Raw genomic sequence first — 27,075 nt, forward strand, 5'->3', positions numbered from 1 at the left:
GTCAGGAGAGGGTATCAGATTTCATTATAGATGGTTGTGAGCCACCATGTAGTTGTTGGGAATTGAACTCAGGATCTTAACCGCTAAGCCCTCTAATTTTTCTAACCTTCTCCCTCAGCTTTTGTTTGTGCTTCTGTTTCTGCCTCAGGTATCTTAGAGGGGTCTTGAGCTCAATATATAACTGAGGATGACCTTGAGCTCTTGATCCTCCTGCCTCTACCTCCTGAGTGCTGGGACTATAGGCATATATCACTAAGACTAATACAGTTTAGGGCTTCATTCGTGGCAGATGAACATAATTAACTCCTATTTAAACCTTTTACTACATTTATCTCCCCCACCCCAGTGTGTGTGTGTGTGTGTGTGTGTGTGTGTATAAGTACACATCCCTCAGTTTACCTGTAGAGGTCAGAGAACAACCCAAGGGGTCAAGTTTCGCTTGCTTATGCCTTTTGTTCTGAACCATTTCACTGGGCCCACTTTAAATTTTATTTTATTTTTTAAGCTAGAGACTTAGAGAATGTATTAGTAGTCCAATCTGGGCATGAACTTGAAGCCATCCTTCTGTCTTAGCCTCCCAAGAACTGCAATCACAGGTATGAATGCCACATTGGATTTGTAGAATTTCAAAGTTGCAAGAACAGTTTAATGACCATTCACAAAAATTGTATAAGCCTCTTTTTAAAAAAATATTATTTATTATGTATACAATGTTCTTGCCTGCATGTACACCTGCACACCAAATCTCATTATAGATGGTTGTGAGCCACCATGTGGTTGCTGGGAATTGAACTCATGACCTTTGGAAGAGCAGCCAGTGCTCTTAACCTCTGAGCCACCTCTCCAGCCCTGTCTTAGTTTCTTGAGTGCCCCATTTTAACTTTGGAGATCAATGGGCATGGTGGGGCACACACCTTTAATCCCAGCACTCAGGAGACAGAGGCAGCCTGGTCTATAGAGTGATTCCAGGACAGCCAGAGATACACACAAAAAAAACTCTCTCTGGAAGGAAAAACAAAACAAAAAAGCCAGGTGCAGTGGCACATACCTGTAATCCCAGGATTTGGGAGGCAGAGACAGGCGGATCTCTGTGAATTCGAGACCAGCCTGCTCTACAAAGGGAGAGTCCAGGACAGCCAAGGAGACACAGAGAAACCTTGTCTTGGAAAAAAAAAAATGTCCATGGAGATCAGTGGATAACCTTGTGGAATTTGCTCTCTTCTTGTACCACGTAGGTTCTGGAGCTCAGTGCAAGTGCACTTACCCACTGAGACATCTTGCTGGCCAAATTGTGTTGTGTGAAGCTATTAATAACATTACAACTATTTGTTCCATCAACAGGGAAACTTAATACTTTATAAGTGGACTCCAAGCCAGGTGTGGTGGCGCATGTCTTTAATCCCAGCATTTGGGAGGCAGAGGCAGGTGGATCTCTGTAAGTTTGAGGCCAGCCTGGTCTACAAAGTGAGTCTAGGACAGTCAAGGCTGAGAAAGAGAGAGAGAGAGAGAGAGAGAGAGAGAGAGAGAGAGAGAGAGAGAGAGAGAGAGAGAGAGAGAGAGAGAGAAAGTGGACTCCCTCATGGCCTTCTACGGTGGATGTCATCGCAGCTTGCTGACCTATCTGGTTGTTCCAATTATTCCATGTGGTGGGTAATATCATTATTCCCACTAAACTTTGAAATAAGGGTGGGTGAGATGGCTCAGTGGTTAAGAGCACTTGTTCTTCCAGAGGACCTAAGTTCCATTTCCAGCACCCACAAAGCAGCTCATAAGTCTCTGCAACTTCAGTCCCAGGGGAACCTGGCACTTTCTTTTGAACTCTGTAGGCATCAAACATGCAAGTAGTATACGTGAGCAAAACGTAGAAATAAATCCAAAAACCCCATTTAGAATAAGATTGTCTTGTGGCTGAGTGGAAGCCAGATGACACCAGGAGTCTGTTCATTCTTTACACAACATGCCTCCTGGGGATTAAACTCAGGTCATGAGGCCTGGCGTGAAGCCACCTTGCCAGCTCTATTATTATTTCTTAAACCACGCCCTGAGGCCCTCTGAACAAAAATTGAAGCTTACTGGCTGGGAGAGATGGTTCATGAGTTAGGAGTGCTTGTTAGTCTTGCAGTAGACTCAGGTTCAGTTCTCAGCACCCACATAGTGGTTTACAACCATCTTTAACCCCAGTTGCAAGAGCTCTGACACCTTCTCCTGGCCTCTATGGGCATTGGGCATACATGTGGTATAAGACATGCATGCACGCAGAACACTCTTAAGATCTAATAGAAGTAGGAAAAATGTCAGTTTACAATATATCAAATGCTGCATTCACTTTGCATTCAATTACTAAAGTCTTCATGAATTCCCATTTCATTCTTGAGCAGGGACCATGCTAACCTCTCCTCATTCTTGTTCCAATTTTAGAATACAGCTGCTGAATCCAGTACTCAGCCAGACTTTTCACAGAACCAGGCAATGATAAATGGGTGTTGTTTTGAGCCACTAAAGTCCTAAAGACATGGTAATTGGTTACACAGAAATAGAAAACAAGTGGGGGTGTGGTGACTCACTGGTAGAGAGCAGTAGGCCTTGGGTGGTTCATCTCAGCACAGGAGGAAGGGAAGAAAAATGTATGGGGTTACAGGAAAGCCACCTGAGTTCAATCCAGGGCTCAATCTTTGGGACTCACATGGTGAAAGGAGAGAACCTAACGCCACATTGTCCTCTGACCTCCACCTGTCCCATGACACACACATACATAAACCACTCCCACCCTCACTTTTAAAGATGACTTCCCAACACAAATCTTGGAGTCCTAATTTGGAATTGGTTTCAGGAGCCTGTGGTTCCTTTCTGCTTGTAGGGCAGCATATGGATTTCCTCTATACTTCATTTGACTGACCAAAATCAATGTTGAGAATCTATCATCTGTACCTCATAGCGAGGCTTATTATGAAGCCGAAGTTCTGCTATGTAGCCCAGACTGGCTTTGAACTCACAGATCTCTACATCATCCTTTTTGTGAGATGGTCTATGTAGCACTGGCTACGTGGGAGATTGCTTGCCTCTGCCTCTTAAATGCTAGGATTAATGTCATGTGTCACTCTGCCTGGCTGATAACCACTTGAGGTTTAGTCTTTTAACTCAATTTGTGCATGACCATGCAAACTTGTCTGTCATGGCTCTCATGGGGTCAGAGGACAACTTGGGGGAGTAGGTTCTCCTATAATGTGGAACCTGGTGATTGAGCTCAGGCCATCAGTTCTAGTAGCAATTATCTTTACCCACTGAGCCATCTCACCAAGTCACTGTTTCCCCTGCCCCCAACGGTTTTGGGATTCTGGGCCACAGAGGTACTCTTTTCAGGTGCCCTGGCTGCTTCTTTTGATTTCATGCATCCTGTTTATCTAACTACAATCCTCTTATATGCAGTAACAAATCTGTAGCCTTCCTGAAGCCTCTCAGTCCCTTGGTTGTGGCATTTCCCTTAGGGGATCCAAGTGGATTCTGGGTCTCCTTCCCCAGTCCTTCTATACTTGTCTGTAGTCAACCATTTGGCCAGGACTGGGGTATGCAGTTCACTGTCCTCTCTCCAGAAGGCCCGCCATGACAAGGTTTCTATGTGTATTCCACCAAACCAGTTTTCCATACTAACTTCACACTCTTGTCCCACATTTGTTCAACTATGGGTGTGTGTGTCCTTCAGTAGGCTTTTCTGAGTCACCCTCCCATTCCCCAAGCTACAATTTCTTTTCTAGACCTAGATCCCTAAATCCTGGGAGCACAACCTCTCCCCTTTGGAGGGGTTGGCGGTGATAAGGGCTCTCATATCTCAGGCTGGCCTCAAATTTGCTATGTAACTAAGGCTGACCTCCTAGCCCCTCTCAAGCATTTGGATTTCAGGCACACTACCAGGCTGTTTTTCTGTGGCACTAGGGGATGAATGTCAGAGCTTAGTGCACGCCAGACAGACACTCTTTTAAGAGCCGTATCTCTAGCCACCATGAGATTCTGTGCTTCTAACTACACAGTAAGATGGAGAGTTACACTTGCTTTCCTGTCCCCAAAGGAAACTAAGTCCCATTCCATCCCTATGGCCCAAATGTGGCTATGGTATCATCCAACTGAGGGTAAGGGGCATCCACCATCAGGGGCTCTGGGGCTCCTCCATGAGGAGCATCGGGGCAGGACTGGGTGGTCTTGAGGGAGACACATACACAGCATACCTGGGCTGTCCACAGGCTCCTTCTCTGCTAGGTCAAGGTTGTGGCCTGGTCCTGGCTCACACAGGAAGAAGTCACCTGGCACTTTATCCGGCTTTGGAATGCTGACAAGTCACACATGATCACCCCTACACCGTCGCATCTCAATGATCCCACTTCATTTATTACCAAAATATCACAGAATTCCAGTCACTGGTAACATACAGTGTTTAACACAAACCTGACACCTGTAGAAGGAACTAAGTATTTGGACAACTGACTCATTTGGAATCATCAGTTAACGCCCCATACCTCCAAAATACGCTTTTGAAGAGCTTTGGAAACTGAATTAAAATGTCTACACAGCTATGAACAATTGTTTAATAAAACTTTTTTCATGTTTGCATTACATGTAAATATATCAATTTGGCATCTCTATAAAAACTCTGAAAATGGTGCAAAAGTTTCATTCTCTTTGAGAAAGCCATTGACAAAAAATATTCACACGTCACTAAAATTTCGAAAAATGGTTCTTTCAAAGCTTCATTAATCTGAAATCTTCTGGATTATCAAAATCTAGGTTTGCTTCTTCTTCCTAAAACACTGAAGAACATTTATTCACAAGGATTTAAAGTTGGGGGGGGGGGGAAAGGCAATGGGGAGAAGGAAAACAGGTAAGGGGTTTTGTTCCCCACCTTTCTTTTTCTGAAAATCACTTTTAAAGGCTAGTTACATAAACATCCTCAAAAGAACACAATGGGATTCACTTTATTGTTGACTTTGGACAGCAGTGTCAGACTTTATTGAAAACAAACCCATGTAAAAACAAAGTTAAAATGAAAAAAAAAATGGTACCTGAAAAATAAATTATTTCATATAAAACAAATCAATAACTTAAAACACACTAATATACAAAAATGTCTAGCCATCTAGTGTACAACATGGGAATCAGCTGGTAGAAGCCCTCCCCTCCCCCAAAGTAAGCCACTGTGGGGGAAACAGCATGTGGGAAGAGAGGTGGCCCCACCAACCAACCAGCCTTCTTTTCTGGGGGAGGGGAACAGAAAAGCACAGTCCTCTCGAAGTCTCCACCAGCCTAATGCAAATACTTGGCAGCTGGTGACTTACAAGTAATAAATAAATAAATAATAAATAAATAAATATTTTCATGACCAAGAAAAAGAAATTGAACCACATCAGCACAAGGTTATGGGAAAATGTAATACAATCATTATTAAAGGTCAAGGGGTGGGATGGGAAGTCTTTATCTAGGATGGAAATGCATGCTCTATTGCTTCCCTAAGAATGTGTCAAATCATCAATGCCACTGAACAGTAACGTTCATGACTTCTGGGGTGCTCTAAGGAAGTCTGGAAACAAGATTCCTGACCCCTTGCATGTGATGAACCCCAGGGGTCCCTCCTCAGGTCCCAGTAGGTGAGGCAGTTCCTGGAAGATGGAAAGGGATAAGGTGTTAGGGATGGAGGAGGCAGAGGCCCCCTTCAGCTTCCTCATATTTTCTTTCGCTCAGTATAGGAAAGCTGGCTACACAAAGCATCAAGAGATAAAATTGGGCTGATACATGCTAATTGGAAGAGCTGAGTTATTTTACCTTTGATTTTTAAATGTAACACAAGACTGGAGTAGGTCACAGCCTGTTAACACAGTATGTTATAGACAAATGGCTCCTTTGGAGGCAAAACTGGCCACTGTCTGAGAGGCTCATCTATTTCTCTGACCCAGCTGGATTCCCCTTATATGCCAGCCACAAGACTCCAGTCTTAGCTCCTTATAGCTAGGAGGTCCAATCCCCAGCTGTGTAGGGGTTCCTGAACTACTTACTGCTGAGCAGACTCTCAAAAGGTTAAGGCAACTTTAAGGGAGATATAACTCAATTCAGTACAGTGGCACCACATCTCCCCACATCCACCAGGGGAAGTCTGGTTCTCAGATAGTCAAGCAAGATGGTAGCTGAGCAGAGCAACTAAGTACAGAGCAGGAGAGGAGGGGGACACAGTCAACAGTACTGCGACTAGAGGCACAGCCAGGACGGCTTGGCACACTACCTAGGCAAGTTTCAGTTGAGGGAGAGAAACACTTGAGGAAGAAACCGGGTAACCCAACTAGAAGTAGGCTAAAGAATCTGGAGTGGCTCAAAGGAATAACCCACTACCCGGGGATGTTGTACAGGTCAAGAGAACCCAGCCAAATCCTCTCTGGCATTGGCCAAAGCATATTTCTGATTAATGAATAGTACCTACTCTGTATTTTTTTCTTTTCCCCCATCAGACTCCTCAACAAAAGGAACACCTCTACTTTGCTCCATAAAAACAGGATGAATTTCTGTTAAAAAAGAAAATTAAGTTTCTCTCAGGTTGTGACTTTTTCATGCTTAGCAAGTGCTTTTATCACCGAGCTACATCCACCTCTGGACTATGGGATGTCCCTTTCTAGAAAGCTTCTACAGGGCATCATGAACTCTGAGCCCAGGTCCAGCACCTTGTCTCTTCATAAAACGAAAATTGCTTTCAGGAATGTCTTTTTAAAGCTAACTCCTAGGCCGGGTGCGGTGGCGCTCCCCTTTAATCCCAGCAGGAGACAGAGGTAGGCGGACCTCTGAGTTCGAGGCAAGCCTGGTCTACAAAGAGAGTCCAGACCAACCAAGGCAACACAGAGAAACCCTGTCTCGTGGTGGGGTGGGGGTGGGGGTGAGCTAACTCCTTCTAGACACTGGCAAAGAAAGAAATACACTAGGGCTTTTTATCTAGAATGTTGTCGAGACCGTAGAGACCACACAAAAAGAGAATTTCACTGAACTTGAGGTGACTTCCAGAAGCTGGTAAGATTTCCTTTTCCTTTCATGCTTCTGGTCAGAATTATTATGGAGTAAACAGGTGTTTGAAGGATGGGGATGGTAGTGACTGAGGTGCTGCCTCCAAGCACTATCACTTGCTTTAAAGACACAATCCCTTTCAGGTATGGGACACTAGCTAAGGCTGCAGGAATGAGGGGAAACCAGGAAAGGGTTGGATGGGGAAATCTCACCTTCACTCAGAAGGATGTTGGTCTGAGAAACTGGAAATGCCTATTTTACCAGGAGAACTTTCTGGTCCCATGGGAGGAGCACTCTGCACCAAAAGAGCAGTGGACTCCTCTCCTTTTTTGGTCAGATCTGGGCATAAGGGCCTTTGGTTCTGGGTTTCAGGTCCTATAGGCTGGGAATTCTGGAAAGGATATAGGATACTGAGCAGCACTTGGTTCACTTAGGGTGGTACAATGAGGCAACCTCATCAATGGTGGGGAGCACTACAAAAAGCCCCTCCAGGGAAGTCAGGAAAAGGAGGCCGGGGAAGGGACAAGTGGCCTCAAATTGTCTAAGGGCTTCTTGACACACTGACCTGCTTTGGAGATGGCTGTGCATGTTGCTCAGTTTTCCACTTAGTAAATGAAACAAAATAAATAGCTATATATATATATAAATAAGTAAGCAAATATATAAATAATGCTGTTGTACCATGATATCAAGAACTAAATATTAGCCTGCTGTTACTCCAGGCTCACATCAAAGTGAAGAGCTGCCAGTAACTGAGCTAGCCTATTCTCATTCTCTCCACGTGCTAATACAAATCAGAGCATGGTCCTCATGGCTACAGGGGTCAGGCCTCATCTGCTCTAAAGGCCTTCTCTCTGACCTTTCCTACCATCTGGAGTTAAGAACCATCGGTCCATAGCTGTGTTTCTATACCATAGATCCAGAAGTGCTTTTTAAATGTTGAGGCAAGTGTTTAAGGTCTGACAGACTCCTCCCTGAACGCTGGGCTGTCTGTGCCTTCCCTAGCCAAAAAAGAAAGAAAAGGTAAAACAAAAAACAAAACAAAACTCGAGCAAAACAAAATCAAATTTAATGGTCTTAAATGCAAAAGTAAAAACAAACAAAAAACACAAAAAAGCAAAAGAAAATTAACAGAACAGAACCCCAAACGTCAAGGCAGTTATGAAGAGAACTTTGAGGATTAATCCTTAAAACTACAAATCAAAGGTTTTTGTTAATAGATAACTGGCAAGAAGTACTTTTCTGCTGAGTGTCCATACAAAAGCAAAACATCAAAGCAAAAATCTGACTAAAATCAGAAAAAGTCTAGTGCTCACAAGGAGGGATGCGAGAAATACAATGCTCAAATGTTTCTGTGTCATTAAAAACAGCAATCATTGTGCATTCAAGCTACGATAAATGGTCTTGGAAACTTGAGAGGTTGCATGAACAACAGTATTTGATGTGTGGGCACCATGCATGCAATGTGTGGACAGACACTCAGGATGTCAGAGGAGTGGGACATCTTCAGGCATGCCTGGAGCTCAGGTCTGACTCTGGAATATACTGGAGCTGCCCTGAAACTCTTTGGTCCGTTCTCATTGGTGCCTGGGCTTACCCCTTTTTGTCCTCTGGAGGGCTTGGCCCAGCCCAACATGTGGAACCCCTCCCTCCCCTGCTGGGGGTTCCACACAGTCTGGGCCCTGCTGTTGCTCCCTACACCACAGAGCTGGGACTGCGTGGGCAGGAGACAGCAGTGGGACTGCTGGGGAGGGCAAATTTCCTGTGAACTAAAGCAGAAGTTGCTTAAAATGGTGAAGCAGTTGAGAAAAACACACTCCCCATCTGTCTAACATCTTTAGTTTAAAAACTAAAACTAAGGAAAAAAAAAAAAAAAAAAAGATTTTTTTTTTTTTTTTTAAAAATCCAGTCTGTGGAGACATCAAATGAAACAGGTGTTAGACAGTCTTAGAAGTTAAAGCATGCTTCAGTTCCACCACCATCCAGAGGGACTGGTTAGTTAATGCAGTCTACTTAGGTTTCGGTTTAATATATACTTTAAAGGAAATAACTTAAGAAACTTAAAATTGGTCTAACATTTGTGGGATTTCAAGCATTTGAACATGTCGGTTGCATCCCAGAGTATAAAAACCTTTTGCACTTCTCATTTAGACTAAGACAAACACTTGTGAAAATTGGCGCAAAATGAGTTGTACACTAACAAAAAAGTTTCAACTTCTTCACTCTTAATTATCTATTCCGTACAAAAAAAGAAAAAAGAAAAGAAAAAAAGAAAAGCATGAGCGAGTTATTTGTGGGACTTGTTGGTTTTGAAGGAAACCTGTAAAATTTTGTCCCCCAGGCGGTAGCCATTCAGACTTGCTATGGCCACTGCAGCTTCTTCATAGTTTGTCATGGTCACAAAACCAAACCCTTTGCACTTGTTGGTGTTGAAATCACGAATCACTTTCACATTGGTGACTGCACCAAACGGGCCAAACATCTGCCAGAGGATCCCCTCATCCGCGTCTTGCCCAAGGTTGTAGATGAAGATGCACCAGCCGGAGGAAGCATTGCCGGGGACATTGACACCAGAAATCCCACTCATGTGATCTACACCCATAGGGGAGAACCTAGCAAACAGAGAGCACATGTTAGGTCAAGGTTAAGGTCAGCAGTGTATCTTCACAGGAGGGTAAGAGGTAGGATGGAGAGGGATAAGAGGGTGGCTCTGGTACAGTGACGTAAGGACACTGGGCCTCTTACACAGCCAGCTTTTCTGAGTTAGAGGTGCTCAAGAATGGGGCATCATGTGGGTTGAAATGACTTTTAAAAACAGCATGTATTAGCTGCATAATAATGCTCACTGTGACATTTGCATAACACATGTAACGCAATGAAATGGTAATTTTCACCTTTATTATCTATCCTCTTGTTCCACCTTCCCTCAGACCCTGTCTACTCCCCAAATAATGCCTTCTACTTTCATAATTTATTAAATGTTTGCACATGAGAGAAAACAGGCTGGGCATGGTGGCACATCCCTTTAACCCCAGCATTCCAGAGGCAGAGGCAGGTGGATCTCTATGAGTCTGAGAACAGCCTGGTCTACAAAGCGAGCCCAGGACAGACAAGGCTACACAGAGAGACCCTGCCTTGAAACGAGAGCGGGAAGGCGGGAGATAAGGAGAGAGGGCCCTGGAATCTATTAAGACAAGACAGGTTGTTAGGATCTGACTGAAGTGTCAGTGCTTTCACTTGTGCTGTATGTGTGCAGCATGTGTACAGCTTACTTAGTTGTTCCAGTGCTTTCCCCATTTTAGTTTTTGTAATGCTGGGGAGGAAACTGACGGTTGGTGCTGAGCCACAAGCTCAACCCCACATTCCACATTTGAAATTCTGGGAGTTTCTTCCACATGCCCCAGTGTAGGTGGCAGTACTCTGCAGGGATCTTTCATTGTCAATGTACGTGAGGGAAACTTCATATTCTGTGTGTGAGCCCATGTATTCATGAATCCATGTGGGGGGAAGGAGAGAGGGTTTTTTTCTCCCAAATTTAGTTCCTTTTCATTGTTTTCTTGGTTTGTATTGCCCCCCTCGGCCCTCATCATGGTTGCTCTGTGTAGGCCCAGATATGCTGTAACCCACTCTGTAGACAAGGCTGGCCTTGAACTCAAGAGATCTTCCTGAGTGCTGGAACTAAAGCTTGTGGCACCCCTCGCCCCCATTTAGCATCTCGTGGTGATATTTCTAGATGAAGGTAAAAGCACAGGATCCCCTGGAGTGAGTACAAGTCATGCACCGTTACTACAGGGCACAAGGTTTCTTCCCCTTAGCTCTGGGCTGGCTAAAACCACCTTACAAGGCCTAGGTCAAGATACTGAGGCCTATAAACTCAGGGAGTTTTTCCTGGTGACACATTCCTACTCCCACAACACCCTTCTCCCTGTCTCCCCCATACCCTCTATGTTTTTCTTTCTTTGGAGCCACAAGCACCTCACTCTACAGCTCATGCTGACTTAGGATTTATAATTCTCCTGCCTCTGCCTCCTGACTGCTAAGACCACAGGTGAGTACAGCATGCCTGGCCACAGTGAACTGTTAATTACATTAAACAAAATGTGGTTGAAAACATGACGGTAGCAGTAAAGATTAAGGAAAATAATAAAAAGTGCTAGTGAAGCGCTGCTGCCCTCTAGGTGTTTTATGAGGGGAAAAAAAAAAGGTTGGAGAGCACATTTAAGAATGTTTGCGGGCTGGAGGGATGGCTAAGAGGTTGAGAGCACTGGCTGCTCTTCCAAAGGTCCTGAGTTCAATTCCCAGCAACCACATGGTGCTCACAACCATCTGTAATGAAATCTGGTGCCCTCTTCTGGTGTACATGCAGGCAAAATACTGTGTATATATGATAAATAAACAAATCTTAAAACAAAACAAAACAATGTTTGAGGATGTGCTTACTTCGGAAGCACACATACTAAAATTGGAACGATACAGAGATTAGAATGGCCCCTGTACAAAGATGACATACACATTTGTGAAGCATTCCATATTTTTACAGCAAAATAGGGGAGAAAAAAAGAATGTCTGAGGTGGAGCTGCACAGTACAACCAAGGAGTCATTACTTGCTCCAAAATGATAGCAGACTCTCGGCTCCCGCACTTCCAATATAGTGCAGAAGGTTTCAGGGCTACTTTCTATGTGGTTAGAAAAAAGCAAGATAGAGTATTGGCCTCAGTTTAAAACAAAAACTAAAACAAACTGTATAAACTGGTTTCCATAGTCAGCAGTATGATGCTGCAGTGGCCAGACAGCCTTCTGTGGTCCAGAGGCAGTTTCAGGAAGAATGACTATGGTATTATTGCTATGGGTGGTAGTATGGCACCCAACTGTCCGTGAGATACTAAGCTGAGCTGTTTTTCTTTTCTCTTTCTTTTTCTTTCTTTCTTCTTGGTTTTTTGAGACAGGGTTTCTCTGTGTAGCTTTGGATGCCCTGGACTCTTTGTAGACCAAGCTGGCCTCAAAATCAGAGATCCATCTGCCTCTGCCTCCCAAGTGCTGGGATTAAAGGTGTGCGCCACACCTGGCTCTGGGCTGGTTTTCAGTTAGAACTAGAAAGAGGTGCTGACTGCCATTTTAAGTCACATAAGTGACTACAGTAGGCCTATTCATTATAGGTTCTCCATCTGTATTTTACTTTGTTGTTCATTTGTTTTTTTAAAAATATTTATGTATTTTATGTATATGAGTGCTTTGCATGTACATCTGCACACCAGAGACAGCATCAGACAGTTGTGAGCTGCCATGTGGGTGCTGGGAATTGAATTCAGGACCTCTGGAGTGCAGTGAGTGCTCTTAACCACTGAGCTATCCCTACAGACCCCCGTGTTGTTGATTTTTGGCACAGAGCCTGGAACTGTATATAGACCATGCCTACTTCAAACTCATACGAGTTTCACCTGCCTCTGCTGCTGAGTACTGGAACTAAGTGCACCTGTGCCAGCACACTCAGTTTTGTTTTTGGTTTTTTGAGACAGGGTTTCTCTGTGTAGCCTTAGCTGTCCTGGAGCTCACTCTGTAGACACAGCTGGCCTGGAACTCACAGAGATCTGCCTGCTTCTGCCTCCCAGGTGCTGGGATTAAAGGCGTGCGCCACCACTGCAGGGCTGTTTTGTTTTAAGATAAAGTCTAACTTAGCCCAAGCTGGACCCTTGACTCTATATGTAACTGAGGATAACCTTCAAATTCTGGTCCTCTTGCTAGAATGACAGGTGTGTACTAACACACCTAGTTTATGTGGTGCTGGGAATGGAACCCAGGGCTTCATATATTCTAGGTAAGCACTCTTCCAACCAAGTGGTTTCTTCAACAACCACCTCTGCCATTCAACCAATTTTGGATCAAGGAAGATTATTTGGGACAAAAACAAAAAAACAAAAAAACAAAAACAAAACAAAACAAAACAAAACAAAAAAAACTCCTTCCTTGAAAAAAACCTCACAATTTTCTACCTGTAATAATCATGTACAGGCTGAGCATGGTGGCGCACGCCTTTAATCCCAGCACTCGGGAGGCAGAGGCAGGCGGATCGCTGTGAGTTCGAGGCCAGCCTGGTCTACAAAATGAATCCAGGATGGCCAAGGCTACACAGAGAAACCCTGTCTCGGAAAAAAAAAAAAAAGAAAAAGAAAAAGAAAAAGAAAAAAAAATCATGTACAGACTTTTGGGGTCACTATTCCCTGAATATGCTGTTTCCATGGTAGTCACAGGGTATCAGGTATAAACCATGTGGTAAAGTAGAGAAGCAACGAAGAGAGGATGTTTATGGGATCAATGCAAACATTTTATATGTTGAACTTGAGCACTGGATGGTTCTGGAATGTGAGACAGGGGTGTGAGGTGAGGGACGTCCTAGCACCAATCCCCTAATGAGCACCAAGGAATGACTGCATATTAAAAATATCTAGGATATTATTTTATTATCTTAAAGATTCTACCTCTTCAGCCTTTCCAGTGCTAGGATTATAGACACGCATCTCTAGTCTAGCAAGGGACACTTATTCATCTTCTGCATTTTCATTTCTTAAGATTGGCTTTATCATCTCTGATGAAGAAAGAAGCCTGTCCTGAGTTACAGGTCTTTCTGGAGGGGGGACCTGACTCTCTGCCCATCTGAGCCTCTCTTCTTTTCCTTATTTTTGCCTCCTTCCTCGAACTCCTTATCCATCTCTTCCTCACTGCTATTTCTCTCTGGCTCTGTGATTCTTCTGGTTTCCTTTCTGCCTGTTCCTCATGACTGTGACCCAAACCCTGTTCCTTCCCTCTAGCATCTCCTGGTCTCATTCCTGAGCAGGCAGGACCCTCATAAAACTGTCTATCTACTTAGCTGGGAGTGGTCCAGCATCTTCAGACTCTTGATAGCTTGTGTGGAAAGAGCAGGATCTATTTGGTCTCACTGTTTAACACAAAGATGGGAAATCTGAAGAGTAAAACTGAAAATCTTTATCCACCTAAGGCAAACCCTTGCCACCTTGACAAAAATGAAAGGCAGCTATGTCAGTGATTCTTTTTCTCAGTCTGGCAACTGACATTTTCAGTATGGAGAGAAGGAAATTGCAGAAAGCAGCTCTTCTTTTGGCCAGGACCTTCAAGCAGTAGACTCCTAATACTCAGCTAATAGTCTGGCAGAGTGCTTACCCAGCAGTTATAAAGGCCCATGTCCCACCCCCAGTATAGCATAAACTGGCTGTAGTAGCGGTAGACCTGTTTACCAGCATTTGAGAGGTGGAAGCAGAAGGATCAGAAGTTCTAAGTAATTTATTTCTTTCTGTATTTATTTTTTTTTCCCCAAGTTTTTCTGTATGCCCCTGGCAATCCTGGAACTTACTCTGCAGATCAGGCTGGCCCTGAACTCAGAGATTTGCCCAGAATTAAAGACCAGGCCAAGCTCCAGGCCATTCTTATCCATTAGCTACATAGTGCGCTCTAGGCCATCTTGAACTATACTAGACTCTATCTAAAAGGGAAAGAAAAAATAGACAAGGAAGTTATATGATAAAGGCTTGCCTCAGAGTCACTGATCAAATGCGTGAATAGGTCTTACCTAAGCACATGCTGTCTGCTATCTTTTCTCACAGATATAAAAGGTTTTTTAAAAAACATAATTTAAAAAATATATGGATTCATCTATTTTTATGTGCATGTTATATGTTTCTTTCATGTATGTCCACAACACCATGTGTGTGTCTGGTGCCCTCATGGACCATCTGGTTTCCTTGGTACTGAAGATACAGACAGTTGTAATACAACACATGAGTGATGCGAATTAAATCCACATCCCTCTCCAAGAGCAGTTAGACCCCCTAATTATTGAGTCATCTCTCCAGGGCCAAGATTTTTATTAGAAAAAAAATTTACGGATTGAGAAATTGCAATTCCTGCTAAACTACACCCCCATATTATAGGAACCATGCACTAGAGCACTAGCCCGTAAAGTTGGTGCCACTTTTTCAACTTAGAAGAAAGACAATGCCTCAGTGGATGTGGGGCAGGTCCATTGCAGCCACAGGCTACCTGAGGACATGACCCACCAGTCTGAATGGACCTGGAAAAAAAAGAAACCACCTTGTCTGTGTATTGATTTTTCTTTTGTCATTATCTTACAAATAACACATCACAAAACTTAGATTGCATTTGGTGTTAAGAGCCACTAAGTCTACAGGAGGATATATGTAGGTGATGTGCAAAGATCTTACAGGAGAGCTGAGCAACCTTACAAATATTTGGTACCTGCAGAGGTCCTGGAATGCACTCTCACACTCTTGATAGCGAAGGGCCACTGCAATACATTTTGCTTTCCTTTAAGAAAGGGCTTTGCTTTGTAGTCAAAGGTAGTCTTCAATTCTGCCTACGTCTCTCTAGTGACAGAACTGCAAGTGTGAACCACTATGCCCAGTGCACAGACACATTTCTAATAGAGGTGATGAGAAAGTTAGAAAGATATGACTCTGGTAGGATCAGACTAGTGTCCCCAGTATTTTCTCCTCTGAGCACATTCCTCTCAACACACAGGGCTGGCTATGTTTAGCTTAAAGGATTCTGGCAGGACAGGAATAGCCCACCAGGACGTTAACTTCTGGACCCACCTGAATCTCTGTGCCTGGTGGTGCACAGGGCCTCCAAACCGCCTAGCAGGTGAGTGGTACAGCTGCGAGAGGAGAGCCATGTTTTTGTTCTGGTTGGGATTGGCTGCAAACTTCACTGTGATGGGCTCGGAGGAACCTGGGGGTTTATGACCATTGAAACTGGTAATTGCCTCTTCTGCTTCCGACCGTTTGTCAAACCGGATAAATGCAACCCCTCTGGACAAACCTTTTTAACAAACCAACAAAAATGAGTTAGAGGAAAAAACTGTAAGGACAGCAAAACAAAACTAAACTGAAAAGCAGAAGTCAAGTCTGTAGGCTGTGGCTCAAACTGGTTTCCTAGGTAATAAAATAAACCAAAAATCAAACCTAAATATGCAAACAAATGAATAAAGAAATGTCAGACTATCTTTTGAATTAAAGCAATGAATTCCAAATAGCATTCTGAACATATCTTAAGCGCCCCATACCTCATGGATGATGGAATATACATTAAACCTTGGCTCCTGAGCAGGACTCTCAGGGAGGAACACTGGTCTGGCAGGGCGGAGGGTGGCAGGGGTAACTTCTAAATTAGCCCTTTCTGGCTTGCTTGAAGGGAACTTCCTTGCTTGTTTAGTAGCTTAGCCTATATGCTTTCTCCTTCACCCCCAGAAGAACATGGTAGTGGTATCTTAGAGGCAGCCCTTCACTCTCCTCTTTCCTATCTTCTTTTATCTCTTGGTCACTCCTCTGAGGCCCTGGGACCTCTTGTGATCCACAGCTGCGTTCAGAAACAAATGAAGCCACTTATATCTCCACAGAAAACCACCCAGGCATGGGTCAGAGAGGAACGGCTAAGAATCTTCTAGGAGCATCATGAGCCCACCCTGCACCCTCTGTACCTTGTCAAGCTCTTGTACAGGAAGCCAGGACCTGACCTGGTGCAGTCTACTACCTGGAAGACAACTCCTGCTTTCCCATAGGAACCCTCTCCCTAGACTTGAGCCTGGCTGCTAAAAGGAGCATCTGGTCAGTCCAGCCCAAGTGTGGAACCTGAGTGGAGGGAGGACTTATCCTTCATCCCCTGTCTGTCATATTCCAGGCCCTGGGAGGAGAAAAGGGATTAACTCTGCTTTGAAGAATATTCAAAATGGGTGAGGGCAGCAAACACTGAAAAGAATTGGTTAGAAAGGTGTTAAGAGGCCTGTCTGAATGACATCTCTGAGCCAGAGTTCTGACTGTGGTCTGGAAGAGAAGCTACCTCAACTTGACTAAACATTCTCATTCACAAGACCAGTAAAGGCTAACTTGGATGGGGGTGGTTCTCTAAGCAATGACATTTTGTGGGTTTTGTTTGTTTTGTTTGAGACAGGGTTGGCCTTAAACTCATTATGTAGCCTATGACCTTGAACTCCTACTAATCTTGCTTCTACGTCTGAAGCGGCTTGATTACAGGTGTGTGCCACTATACCTAGTTTACGTGTGCAAGGGACTGAATCCAAGACCTTCTGCAAGCCAGGCAAACACTCTACTAATGGCACTTTTTGCCTAGCGTAGGCAAAAGCCCTTTAGCTTACAGATAAAAAGTAACAGCAATGATCTAGAGCCTTGGGTGACCAGTCAAGTCAGCATGCTGTCAAATGCTCTTAAGTCTCCTCCCGCATCTCGGTACTCTGCCTAATCATTTCTTAGAAGATCCCCCAATGCCACATGACTGTAACACCGTGGGCTTCATATGCACATACAGCAGCAGGGACTCTATGGTTCTTCCTTCTAGAATCAATGGCAGCACTGTAAAGCCCAATAAAACTCACCCCTATTTAAACTCACAGATTTAGTGATTCAAGACCTAGCAATGCACCATGTCCTAGAAGATTCTGGCTTTTTTTTTTTTTTTTGGTTTTTCAAGACAGGGTTTCTCTGTGTAGCCTCTCTGCTGTCCTAGACTCACTTTGTAGACCAGGCTGGCCTTGAACTCACAGCAATACGCCTACCACTGCCTCCCAGGTGCTGGGATTAAAGGCGTGTGCCACCATGCCTGGCTACATTTATAAATCTTAAGCCTGAAAGAACACCCAAAGACCCTCCCTTGGCAGATGCTATCTGTACTTACTCTTACAACAAGACCGACAGCTTGGTTAATCTTGGAAAACTGAACACTGACCTAACTTTAGCTAGTATGATTCAAAGTTGTGGTTGGTTGGCTCTTACACAAGGCTACTTTAGAGTGTCTTTCTACTTCTTTCATTCAACGGCTTTCAAGTAAAAACTATCTGAAAGAAAAGGGATGGAATCTTACTTAGAAGGTAAAAATCCATATAAATGTCTGATGAACTCATTTTTTTTTTTTTTTTTTTTTTTGGTTTCTTGTGACAGGGTTTCTCTGTTATCTTGGCTGTCCTGGGCTTTGTAGACCAGGCTGGTCTCGAACTCACAGTGATCTGCCTCCCTCTGCCCCCCCAGTGCTGGGATTAAAGGTGTGTGCCACTGCCCCCCTTTTAAGGTTTTTTGAGACAAGGTTTCTCTGGGTAACAATCCTGGCTGTCCTGGACTCACTTTTGTAGACCAGGCTAGTCTTTAACTCACAGTGACCCACCTGCCTCTGCCTTCTGTGTGCTGGGATTAAAGGTGTGTGCCACCACAGCCAGCCATCCCACTGGCTCTTACTGTGACTCCACTTCCACAAAGTTCTTTGACTTGGGCTTTATTTTTGCTAATGTTTTCAGAATTAGCAACAGAGACCAAGAATTGGCACAATTTCCAGATGTGTGAACTAATCTAATTCATGATTATAAATAAAACAAAGCCAGCACTCAGGAAGCAGAGGCAAGTGGATCACTCTGAGTTCCCAGCCAGCCTGGTCTACAAAGTGAGTCTAGGACAGCCAAGGCTACACAGAGAAAGTGTGTGTGTGTGTGTGTGTGTGTGTGTGTAGAAACCAACCCCCACTGCTACTGACTATGGATGTGAAGATCATTAAAACATCATTTAAAAATCTATTTATTTTTATTTTATATGTGTGAGTGCTTTGTCTGTGTGTATGCACTACGTACCAGTGTGTGCCTAGTGTCTATGGACGTCAGAAAGCATCTGATTCCATGGAACTATAGTTACAGACAGCTATGAGCTGTCATTTGGGTGCTGGGAACTGAACTGGGCCCTTTGGGTGAGTAGCAAGTACTCTTAACAACTAAGCCATCTCTCCAGCCCCACATGTGAAGATTCTTAAAAGAGCATTCCAGTTTTTCCTTTTTTAAAAAGCAGGATCCTACCACGCAGCCCTGAATGGTTTCAAGCTCACTGACATCCACCTGCCTCTGCCTCCAGAGTGTTGGGATTAAAGGCTTGTGCCACAACATCTGGCTGATTTTTTGTTTTTGTTTCCATACACGCAAGCAAAACACTCATACATATAAAATAAAAGTATTTAAAAATAATCGTAGTGGTTTGAGTGAGAATGGCCCCCACAGGTCCATATAGTTGAACACACTATCTGGGAAGGGTTAGGAGGGGTGGTCTTAGTAAGAGGAGGTGTGTCCCGGGGGACAGAGTCTCTCTCTGCCTTGTGATTGTGGATCACGATGTGGGCTTCCAGCTGCTCCTTTTGTCTGCCATCATGAACTCTAATCCTCTGATACCTTGCTCACAGTGTTTCAATCACAGCAACAGAAAGGTAACTAAGAATGATGAAGAAACATAAATTCAATTATTTATTTACCATGAGTTTGTGTTTATGTGTCTGTCATGGTCAAGGTGTGGAGGTCAGAGGATGCTGTGAGGAAGTTGGTTCTTTTCTTCCACAGGGACTACTGATAGCTTTTAGCGCAACCTGGGGGGAAGTTCCTGTAGAGTAAATACTACTTCCCAGTCTGATGCCACCCAAAGCAAGGAGCACAATGGTGTGAGGGAATCCAGGCCTTTCTGACACAGGTTGCTCAGAGTAGGTGTATGTACCAGGCTACAGGCCACAAAGAGCACCAGGAGTAGGGACCTGGGAAGCTTGCAGTAAGCCGGAGCTTGAGAGTGTGGTAGCACCTTCCTTTCCTTAGGTTCCCACTGTGATCCTGCAGTCTGCTTAGATAAGCTGCCTCAGCCCAGGCAGAACATCTGGGCATGCAGGCTTCCTCCATAGCATACAGCTCAGGGGACAAGATTCAATATAGTACCACACCAGCCCTACCTATCACAAGGTAAAGTACCATTCCTGTGCAGCCATAAAGGGAGCAACAAGCTTCATCAAACAGGAGTTGCCCCCATAGTGAGGTGACTCTATGGCTAAGCCACCTACAGCCAAAAGGTGGGACAAAAGGTCTAAGGTCTATGGAGAAGAAAGTAAAGAGGGAGTAAAAAGGAAAACTAGCCACCCACCCACCCAGGCTTTGCTCAGCCTCCAAACAGACTCTTCCTTTCTAGTGCCAACAACTTTTTATTTCTGCTATGGAAATAATGGATAATCATATCCCCAAGTGGAGCTGTACTTGTCATCTGACTGAGAATGTTTTGGTTCCAAGTAGCAGATAGCTGGGTTGGGACAGAGGTATGGGCATATGTACAAGTCCTCAGCATCTGTGTCTAGAATCTCCACACACAACTTGGGGTTCAAGTATATACTGAGATGTTCTGGGAGGGATCTGCAATGCAGCAAAGATGGCAGAGACAGAAATTCACTGCTGTCTCTGAAGAGGAGCATCTCCCTCGATCATGGTGTTGCTTCAGGGCACTACAAAGTAGGATCTTGGGACTCTGAGATACATTAACACAATGTGATTGTAGAAAAAACTGCCAGGGACAGGTGGAAAGTAACCTTTCCAACTATTCCCTGGCCAGTCAAAGGTATCTGGGTGCCAAAATTTTGATGTTTTTCCTATAAAATGCTAGCCTAATCCTGTGTAGAAAGGGTCTCATTATGTCATCCTTGCTGGCAGACCAGGAACTCAGACCCACCTGCTTTTGCCTCTTGAGTTGTTTTTTCAGGGTTTCTCTGTATAGCCTTGGCTGTCCTAGACTCACTTTGTAGACCAAGCTGGCCTTGAACTCAGTGATCTGCCTGCCTCTGTCTCCCGAGTGCTGGGACCTGGATTCTTTTAATGTTAAATCAAATGAAAACCAAGGTCTTCTCGTGTCCAATCTATCCCCTGTTGGAGGCTAACTAATGACCTTTATCTTCCCTAGAATACCTGATTTCAGGTTCAGAGAGAAGCCTATGCCTCCTATCTTAGCTCCTGTATGTACCTGTGGTCTGATCCACAAGGACCCTGGAGTTGATGATTCGCCCAAACCGAGAGAACATGTCCTCCACATCCTTCTGAGTCATGGTCCTTGGGAGCCCGCTGATGTACAAGTTGGCATCCTTGATGACCTCTGAGCTTGGGCGAGCATAAGACACCTTAAAAACAAAACAAGTCAGAATTACTGCCAACATGTGGCCAAAGCACCATAGAAGGGACCAAAATTTGGTGTTATAGATAATCTCATGCAATGGCATTTTCTGGCATTTCACTACAGGCCAGCTGGGAACTCAAGACACTTTGCAGCATTTATGTATACTGTGTTCTGCCTGCATGTAACACCTGCACACCAGAAGAGGGCACTGGGACTCATTATGGATGGTTGTGAGCCATCATGTGGTTCCTGGGAATTAACTCAGAACCTTCAGAAGATCAGCTCTTAACCTCTGAGCCATCCCTCAAGCCCCTACTCTGTAGCATTTTCTCAGTTGGTCCGTAGCATCTCTAACAAGCAGAGCATTATTCCTACTACAAAAAGACAAAGAAATGAAGGCCCACAGTAGTTGGGATTTAAGTTCATGTTACCTGCTGAAAATAGGACCTAGGACCCCCAACTGCACGGAATTTGTAGTGTGGTATACAAGAGCTGATGTCCCTCTTGGAAAGACTGTAACAACCCTTGGCAACAAGTTAGCACACTACAAAAGCCCACAAAAGAATGTAGCCCTGAGGAGGCCCTGTGATCAGCATTCAAATGTTCATTGTTAATGTCTGTGCTAGGAAATAGAAAGGAAGAACCCAAAGGCAACAGCAAGGAAAGGTTTTGGGTGCTTTCCTGGTAGAGGCAACAGAAGCAGTGGAGACTTGAAAGACCACGAGCAAAGAGAGGGGTAAAGGTTGCCCCAAATGAGACAGTGTTGTTAGCAGGAGGCCTTTCTGCCTGTAGAGAGGTGGCCTGGCAAGATAGGACACAAAGCTGAGTATAGAGGAGAGTGTGTGCGTGAACCAAGCATTCCAGAAATGGGATGGAGGGAAGGGAAGAAGAACTCAGATCTGTGTGTTGAGGGCACAAAACTCCTTAAACACATCAAGGAGCTAATACTTCTTGGGTGATAGCTCTTCTAGGCTTTCCCAGGATTAGGCTGGGTCAGCAGGGAGCTGCCATCCCTATCTTGCTTAGGCTGTATTTTTCTCAGCGTCTACATAAGGACACAGAGGTATAGGTATTCCTAAATTGTAACTGAGTCGTACCAGTGAGGTAGAGCTCAAGACCAGCACTGTCTACCTTTCAGAGCCAAATGTTGAGGAACCCTCAATGTCTTGCAGTGTGTATACCCTGTGGGTATTCTTGGGTGCTGTTCCACAGTACCGCAATGATCCTCTACATTCTCAGCAACTCTTTCTTTAGTGTCAATCCACGGCTTTCCTGTCCTGATCTTGAGAAACCTGTAAGTGGCTGGACTATATATCCCTTTGCCCAATTCTAAGCAATAATCCACAGGATCATAGAATGTGAGCTGGTTTGCATGCAGACTTAGTTAAGACAAAGTCACACATGCTGGGCCCTTAGTCCCATATAATTGTGTACTTATAGAAATGGAAAATCTGGACCCAGGCACATATACAAAGACAGAATGTCATGTAGAGATAGAGGTGGTGAGCAAGGGAATACTTCTATAGCTCAAGGTATGCCATGACTGCCAGCAACTGTTAGAAGTTAGGGGAGAAGCTTGTGGGAAATCCTTTTGCAAGGCCCCTAGAAGGAACCAACTCTTCTGACCCCTTGACCCCAAGACTTCAGAGCAATGAAATGGTCTGGGGTGCTATATTAAGGCAGCCCCAGCAAACTTGTAATTTTCCTGAGCAAGTGGTCGGCATAGACCTCTGTTATCCACTTAATGCATATGCATAGCTCCCCCTGTCTCTGTACTACATTAACTATAGTCTAATATACTGTATTTTACTCAATTAATTGCACGAGAGTAAAACTTTGATGATCACTGTTTCCTTCAGAACCTAGGACAGAGTCAAGTGGAATACTGGCATAGAGTGAACACCTGCCCAATGACTCAACCAGTCACTAGTAATAAGAACACACGTAATAATCCCAGTGCTCCTGAAATGGGGGCAGGGAATAACAAGTTCAAGGTTAGTGTGGGCTATAAAGGCAACTAACATAAATGTTCCATTTCTCTAGAGCTCTGTGCAGTAACTTAAGTTCCAAGTGCTTATCTCCCACCTTGTACTGGAAAGCTGCTTAAACTGGTGTTAAATGCCAGGTGCCAGAGCACCCAGTTCCAAGCCTTAGCCTTTGCCTCCCTTTCTCTGCTCCACCCTCGGAAAGCCCTTCATTTACTGGGGAAAAAAAGAAAAAGACAGCTTCCCATTCTAAACTGGGGCTCATACTCTATGAACTGTGGTGCCATGTGGAAGGATCTAGCTTATGATTCTCGTCTGTTAAGTGTCAGTTGTGTGAATCACATGGCCCTGGCAGGCCTGTGGAGCTGCACCTGAGCCTGATTAGTCTGTCTCCTCACTATAGCTGCCAGTCTGTCACAGGGAAAAGATGGTTAGGCACAGAGGAGCAGAATCCTTCACTCTGACCTCTGCAAACAGAGTACAACACCAGGACCAAGGAGGACACAGGAGATAAGTTAGACACCAGGAGCTGTGACCTGAGGCTGGTTAGATGTTCATGTATGTAAAGCCTTCAAAAGAAGGCCTACCTACAGGGACAAAAGCAAGGTTTTAGCTTTAGGGGCAGAATACGCCTGGCATAGCTACTCTTGCTTGGCTTCCCACCCATGAATGACACACCTAGCACCTGTAAGTCCTAAGTACCCCATTCTGTCCTGGCTAAGGCTTTTCCTCCAAATCAACATCTCTTTACCTTAATGGTTTTGGACTGGAGTCTCAAGCCATTCAGCGTGCTGATTGCTCTCTCTGCATCCTTTGCAGTCACATAGTTCACAAAGCCGTAGCCCAAGCTGTGCCCTGTGTGAGAGAAAATGACATTGGTAAACTAGTTGCCAATGAGCAGGTAGAGGAGAGGTACAAGGACAAGGTCAGAAAGAGAGAAGACAGGTAACACAGCAAGGGAGGTACACTGGGGAGCTACTCTTGAGATGATTGCAAACTTGTGCATTTTTGCAACTAACAAGATATCCTGTAATTAAAAGTTGCTTAAAAGCTAGGACAGTAAGACGGCTCACCCAGGAAAGTGCTTGCTGCCACCTGAGTTCAATCCCTGAGGCTTACATGGTAGAAGAAATGAGTTGTTCTTCTCTGACATGTGAGCTAGAGTGCATGTGCATACATACAAAATAGATAACTTGTTTCTAAGAAAAGAATAAAGTAATAACGTGTTACTGAGCATATCCTGTGAAATGCTGCCCAGCAGTCCTAACGTGCTGGCCGCACTATGCCTGAGTGGGAAGGCCTACTGGGCTCTCACACCATCTAGTACTGCTTCCCTTTCTTTCCGGTGTCTGGGGTAATTGGACCCAGTGAAAGGGTGGGGAAAAGCTGAACTGAGAGAATCCTAAGCTTGCCAAGTGGCCCTGGCCAAGCTCCCCCAGCTTCTTCTGGCAGCAGAGTCCGCTATAATGTTATCAGAGCAAATTTAGAGATGAGAGGTGAGAGGCATAAAAACTAAGGTAGCAGCAAAGGATCCCAATGTCCTCTTTGTGAAATACTGAGGACAAGCAGGACCACCTACAACCTGGCTACCTGGGGAAGGAGGACATGGCATGTAGGGAGAGGCCCAGGAAGAGGAGACTATTTGACCCTGACGTACACCCTCCCACCTCCTGCAGACCCCTGCAGACAAGCCCTCTGAAGGCAGAGACCTTTGTGTTGTGAGTGTGCTGCAACCAGAACCCAGGAAGCCACCTCCTCTGCTGATAGTAAGATCTAAACCAAGCAGAGAACCTAATTCCTGTTTATGTTTTAGTTTTATTGTCACTTTCCCCATACTTTTAGAATTTATTTTACTAAACTTGTGTGTATGTGTATACCCATGCTACAGCAAGTATTTGGAAAACAGACACATTTCAACAATCAGTTTTCTCCTTCTACCATGTTGGTCCCAGGCACAGAATTCAGGCTATCATACTTGGCAATAAGTGCTATTAACTGCCTTTTGTTTGTTTGTTTGCTTGTTTTTGAGACAGGGTTTCTCTGTGTAACAGCCCTGGTTGTCCTGGACTCACTTTGTAGACCAGGCTGACCTCGAACTCAGAGATCTGCCTGCCTCTACCTCCTGAGTGCTGAGATTAAAGGTGTGCGCCACCAGTGCACCACATATACTGAAAATCTAAACAACTAAGAGTTCCCACCTAGTCCCTGGCCTCTTCTAGAAATATCTTCCATTACTGTGGCATATTTTCTATAGTAAGTGAACCAGTACTTGTCCAATGTTAACTAAATATTCTTTCCCATGTCCTTAGTTTTCTCATTGAGGCCTCTTTCTGACACTATCTTTAGTGTCATTCCTCTACCTCCCACTCCCATCTCCACAGCTCCTCTGGGTATGATAATGTTTCAGACTGTCCTTGCTTTTAACAACAACAACAACAACAACAATCTATTTCATGTGTATGGGCACTTGGCCTGTATGCATATCCGTGAAACACGTGTGTGTAATGTCCATGGAGGTCAGAAGACATCATTAAATCCACTGGAACTGGAGTTATAAATGGTTATGAGCTGCCATTTGGGTCCTCTGCAAGAACAATTAGTATTCTTAACCACTGAGTCCTCACTCTAGCCCTGTCCTTGTATTTGATGACTTCCCCAGTTTGCGGGGGGGCCTGGTCTGTGTCTCATGTACCCTGGTTTAGTATTGTTCTTGTATTTACTAAGATGATGAGTTTAGGGGAAGAAGGCCACAGACTTTCAAGGGTCAAGGCCATATGCTAACAACAAGGGTTAATCACCACACACACACTGGCTCAGATTAGCTGGCTGGGGCAGTGTGTGAGGTGACCCACCTCCAATAACATCACATTGTTTCTCCCTTTTCCACATCAGACCTGCTGACACCACAAAAGCAGTCCTAAATTATGTTCTTCCTTCTTGGGGCACAAAAACTGCAGGCATTATTTACAGTTTTTCACAGGCTATTTATTTTCTCTCTCGAAATTTGTCTCTCTAGAGATCCACATTTCTTTTCAAAACAACTTTCTTTGTGTGTGCATACATGTACTTATGTGTGTGCAGCCCAGAGGTTGACAAACAGCTGATCCCTTAATCACTCATCCTCCTTTTTATAAGTTAAAATGTTCACACATGGGGCTGGAGATGGTTAAGAGTGCTGGCTCCTTTTCTAGAGGAGCTGGGTTCAATTCCTAGCATCCACATAGTAGGTTACAACTGAATGTAACTCCAGTTCCAGGGAATCCAACACATTTATACAGATCTACATGCAAACAAAAAACAAAACAAAAACACCAATGCATGTGGAAATAAAAATAAATAAAAACAATTCACATTTGACTATAATATATTTTGATAAATCTCTATTTCCATCTCTCCAATGCATATCAATGTTGATCTGCAGTTCCCAGTTCCTAGAAGCACAAATGGCAAGGAAGAACAGAAGACCGAGTCATCATTTTTTTGGCTGTAACCCTTGTTTGAACATGGAAATATGTTTGGAAGTGCTGGATACTAGCCCAAGTGTACCAGAGAACACTTTAACAAGGTGACACATATGTTGCTCCATGTGGAGGCTGCTCCAGTGCAGCAGACCCCCAAGGTCTGTCCTCTGACCACCAAGTAACTTCTGGGAATCTGGAGAAATGCAAACCACCCAGACATACCAGATCAGCTAACTCTAAGAGTCAGACCATCTGTGTATTAACTTTTTAGTAGGTGGTACTGATGCTCAGCCAGTCAGAAAGCAGGTGGCAGAACTGTGTTTCCTGTTGGGATACACTGTATAAAGGTGTGTCTGTATATGTGATTGCTGACTGCTAAACTGGCAGAGAGCTAAGTGCTAGACTACTAGCCCAATCTTGGTATTATTTCTATGGCCCATCACCAGTCTTCTATTTTGTAAATATCCGTCCTTCCTCATCTGCTTTTATGAATGTAATAAAGAAATGATAGCCTATAGTTGGGCTGGAAATGGGGATGAAACTTTTGGGAGAGAGGTGGTCTCTGGGAGAGAAAACAAAGGCAGGAGATTCACTCACCAGCAGGACATCAT

At 44.3% G+C, this 27,075-nt stretch overlaps 2 protein-coding genes, 1 non-coding gene and 1 pseudogene across 3 annotated transcripts in view; 1 reads left to right on the forward strand and 3 right to left on the reverse strand.

Annotated features, from left to right (window-relative positions):
- LOC127203988 (zinc finger protein 721-like) overlaps positions 1-27,075 on the reverse strand; it is a 1,570,727-nt gene that overhangs the window by 563,556 nt on the left and 980,096 nt on the right.
- On the reverse strand, positions 2,334-2,447 carry LOC127204086 (uncharacterized; annotated as a pseudogene).
- Elavl1 (ELAV like RNA binding protein 1) overlaps positions 8,077-27,075 on the reverse strand; it is a 47,923-nt gene continuing 28,924 nt past the window's right edge. Inside the window, exons 3-6 of the mRNA XM_051162958.1 lie at positions 23,755-23,858; positions 20,869-21,022; positions 15,655-15,880; positions 8,077-9,641 (exon numbers count right to left, since the gene is read on the reverse strand). Of these exons, the coding sequence (XP_051018915.1) occupies positions 9,317-9,641; positions 15,655-15,880; positions 20,869-21,022; positions 23,755-23,858 (809 nt within the window). The 3' untranslated portion in view covers positions 8,077-9,316. The remainder of the gene's footprint in view (positions 9,642-15,654; positions 15,881-20,868; positions 21,023-23,754; positions 23,859-27,075) is intronic.
- Positions 11,462-11,565, forward strand: LOC127204071 (U6 spliceosomal RNA). Its single transcript, XR_007832427.1, has one exon. It is a non-coding gene; the product is annotated as a U6 spliceosomal RNA (small nuclear RNA).

Source organism: Acomys russatus, chromosome 19 (assembly GCF_903995435.1).
Source record: "Acomys russatus chromosome 19, mAcoRus1.1, whole genome shotgun sequence".
Lineage (NCBI taxonomy): Eukaryota > Metazoa > Chordata > Mammalia > Rodentia > Muridae > Acomys > Acomys russatus.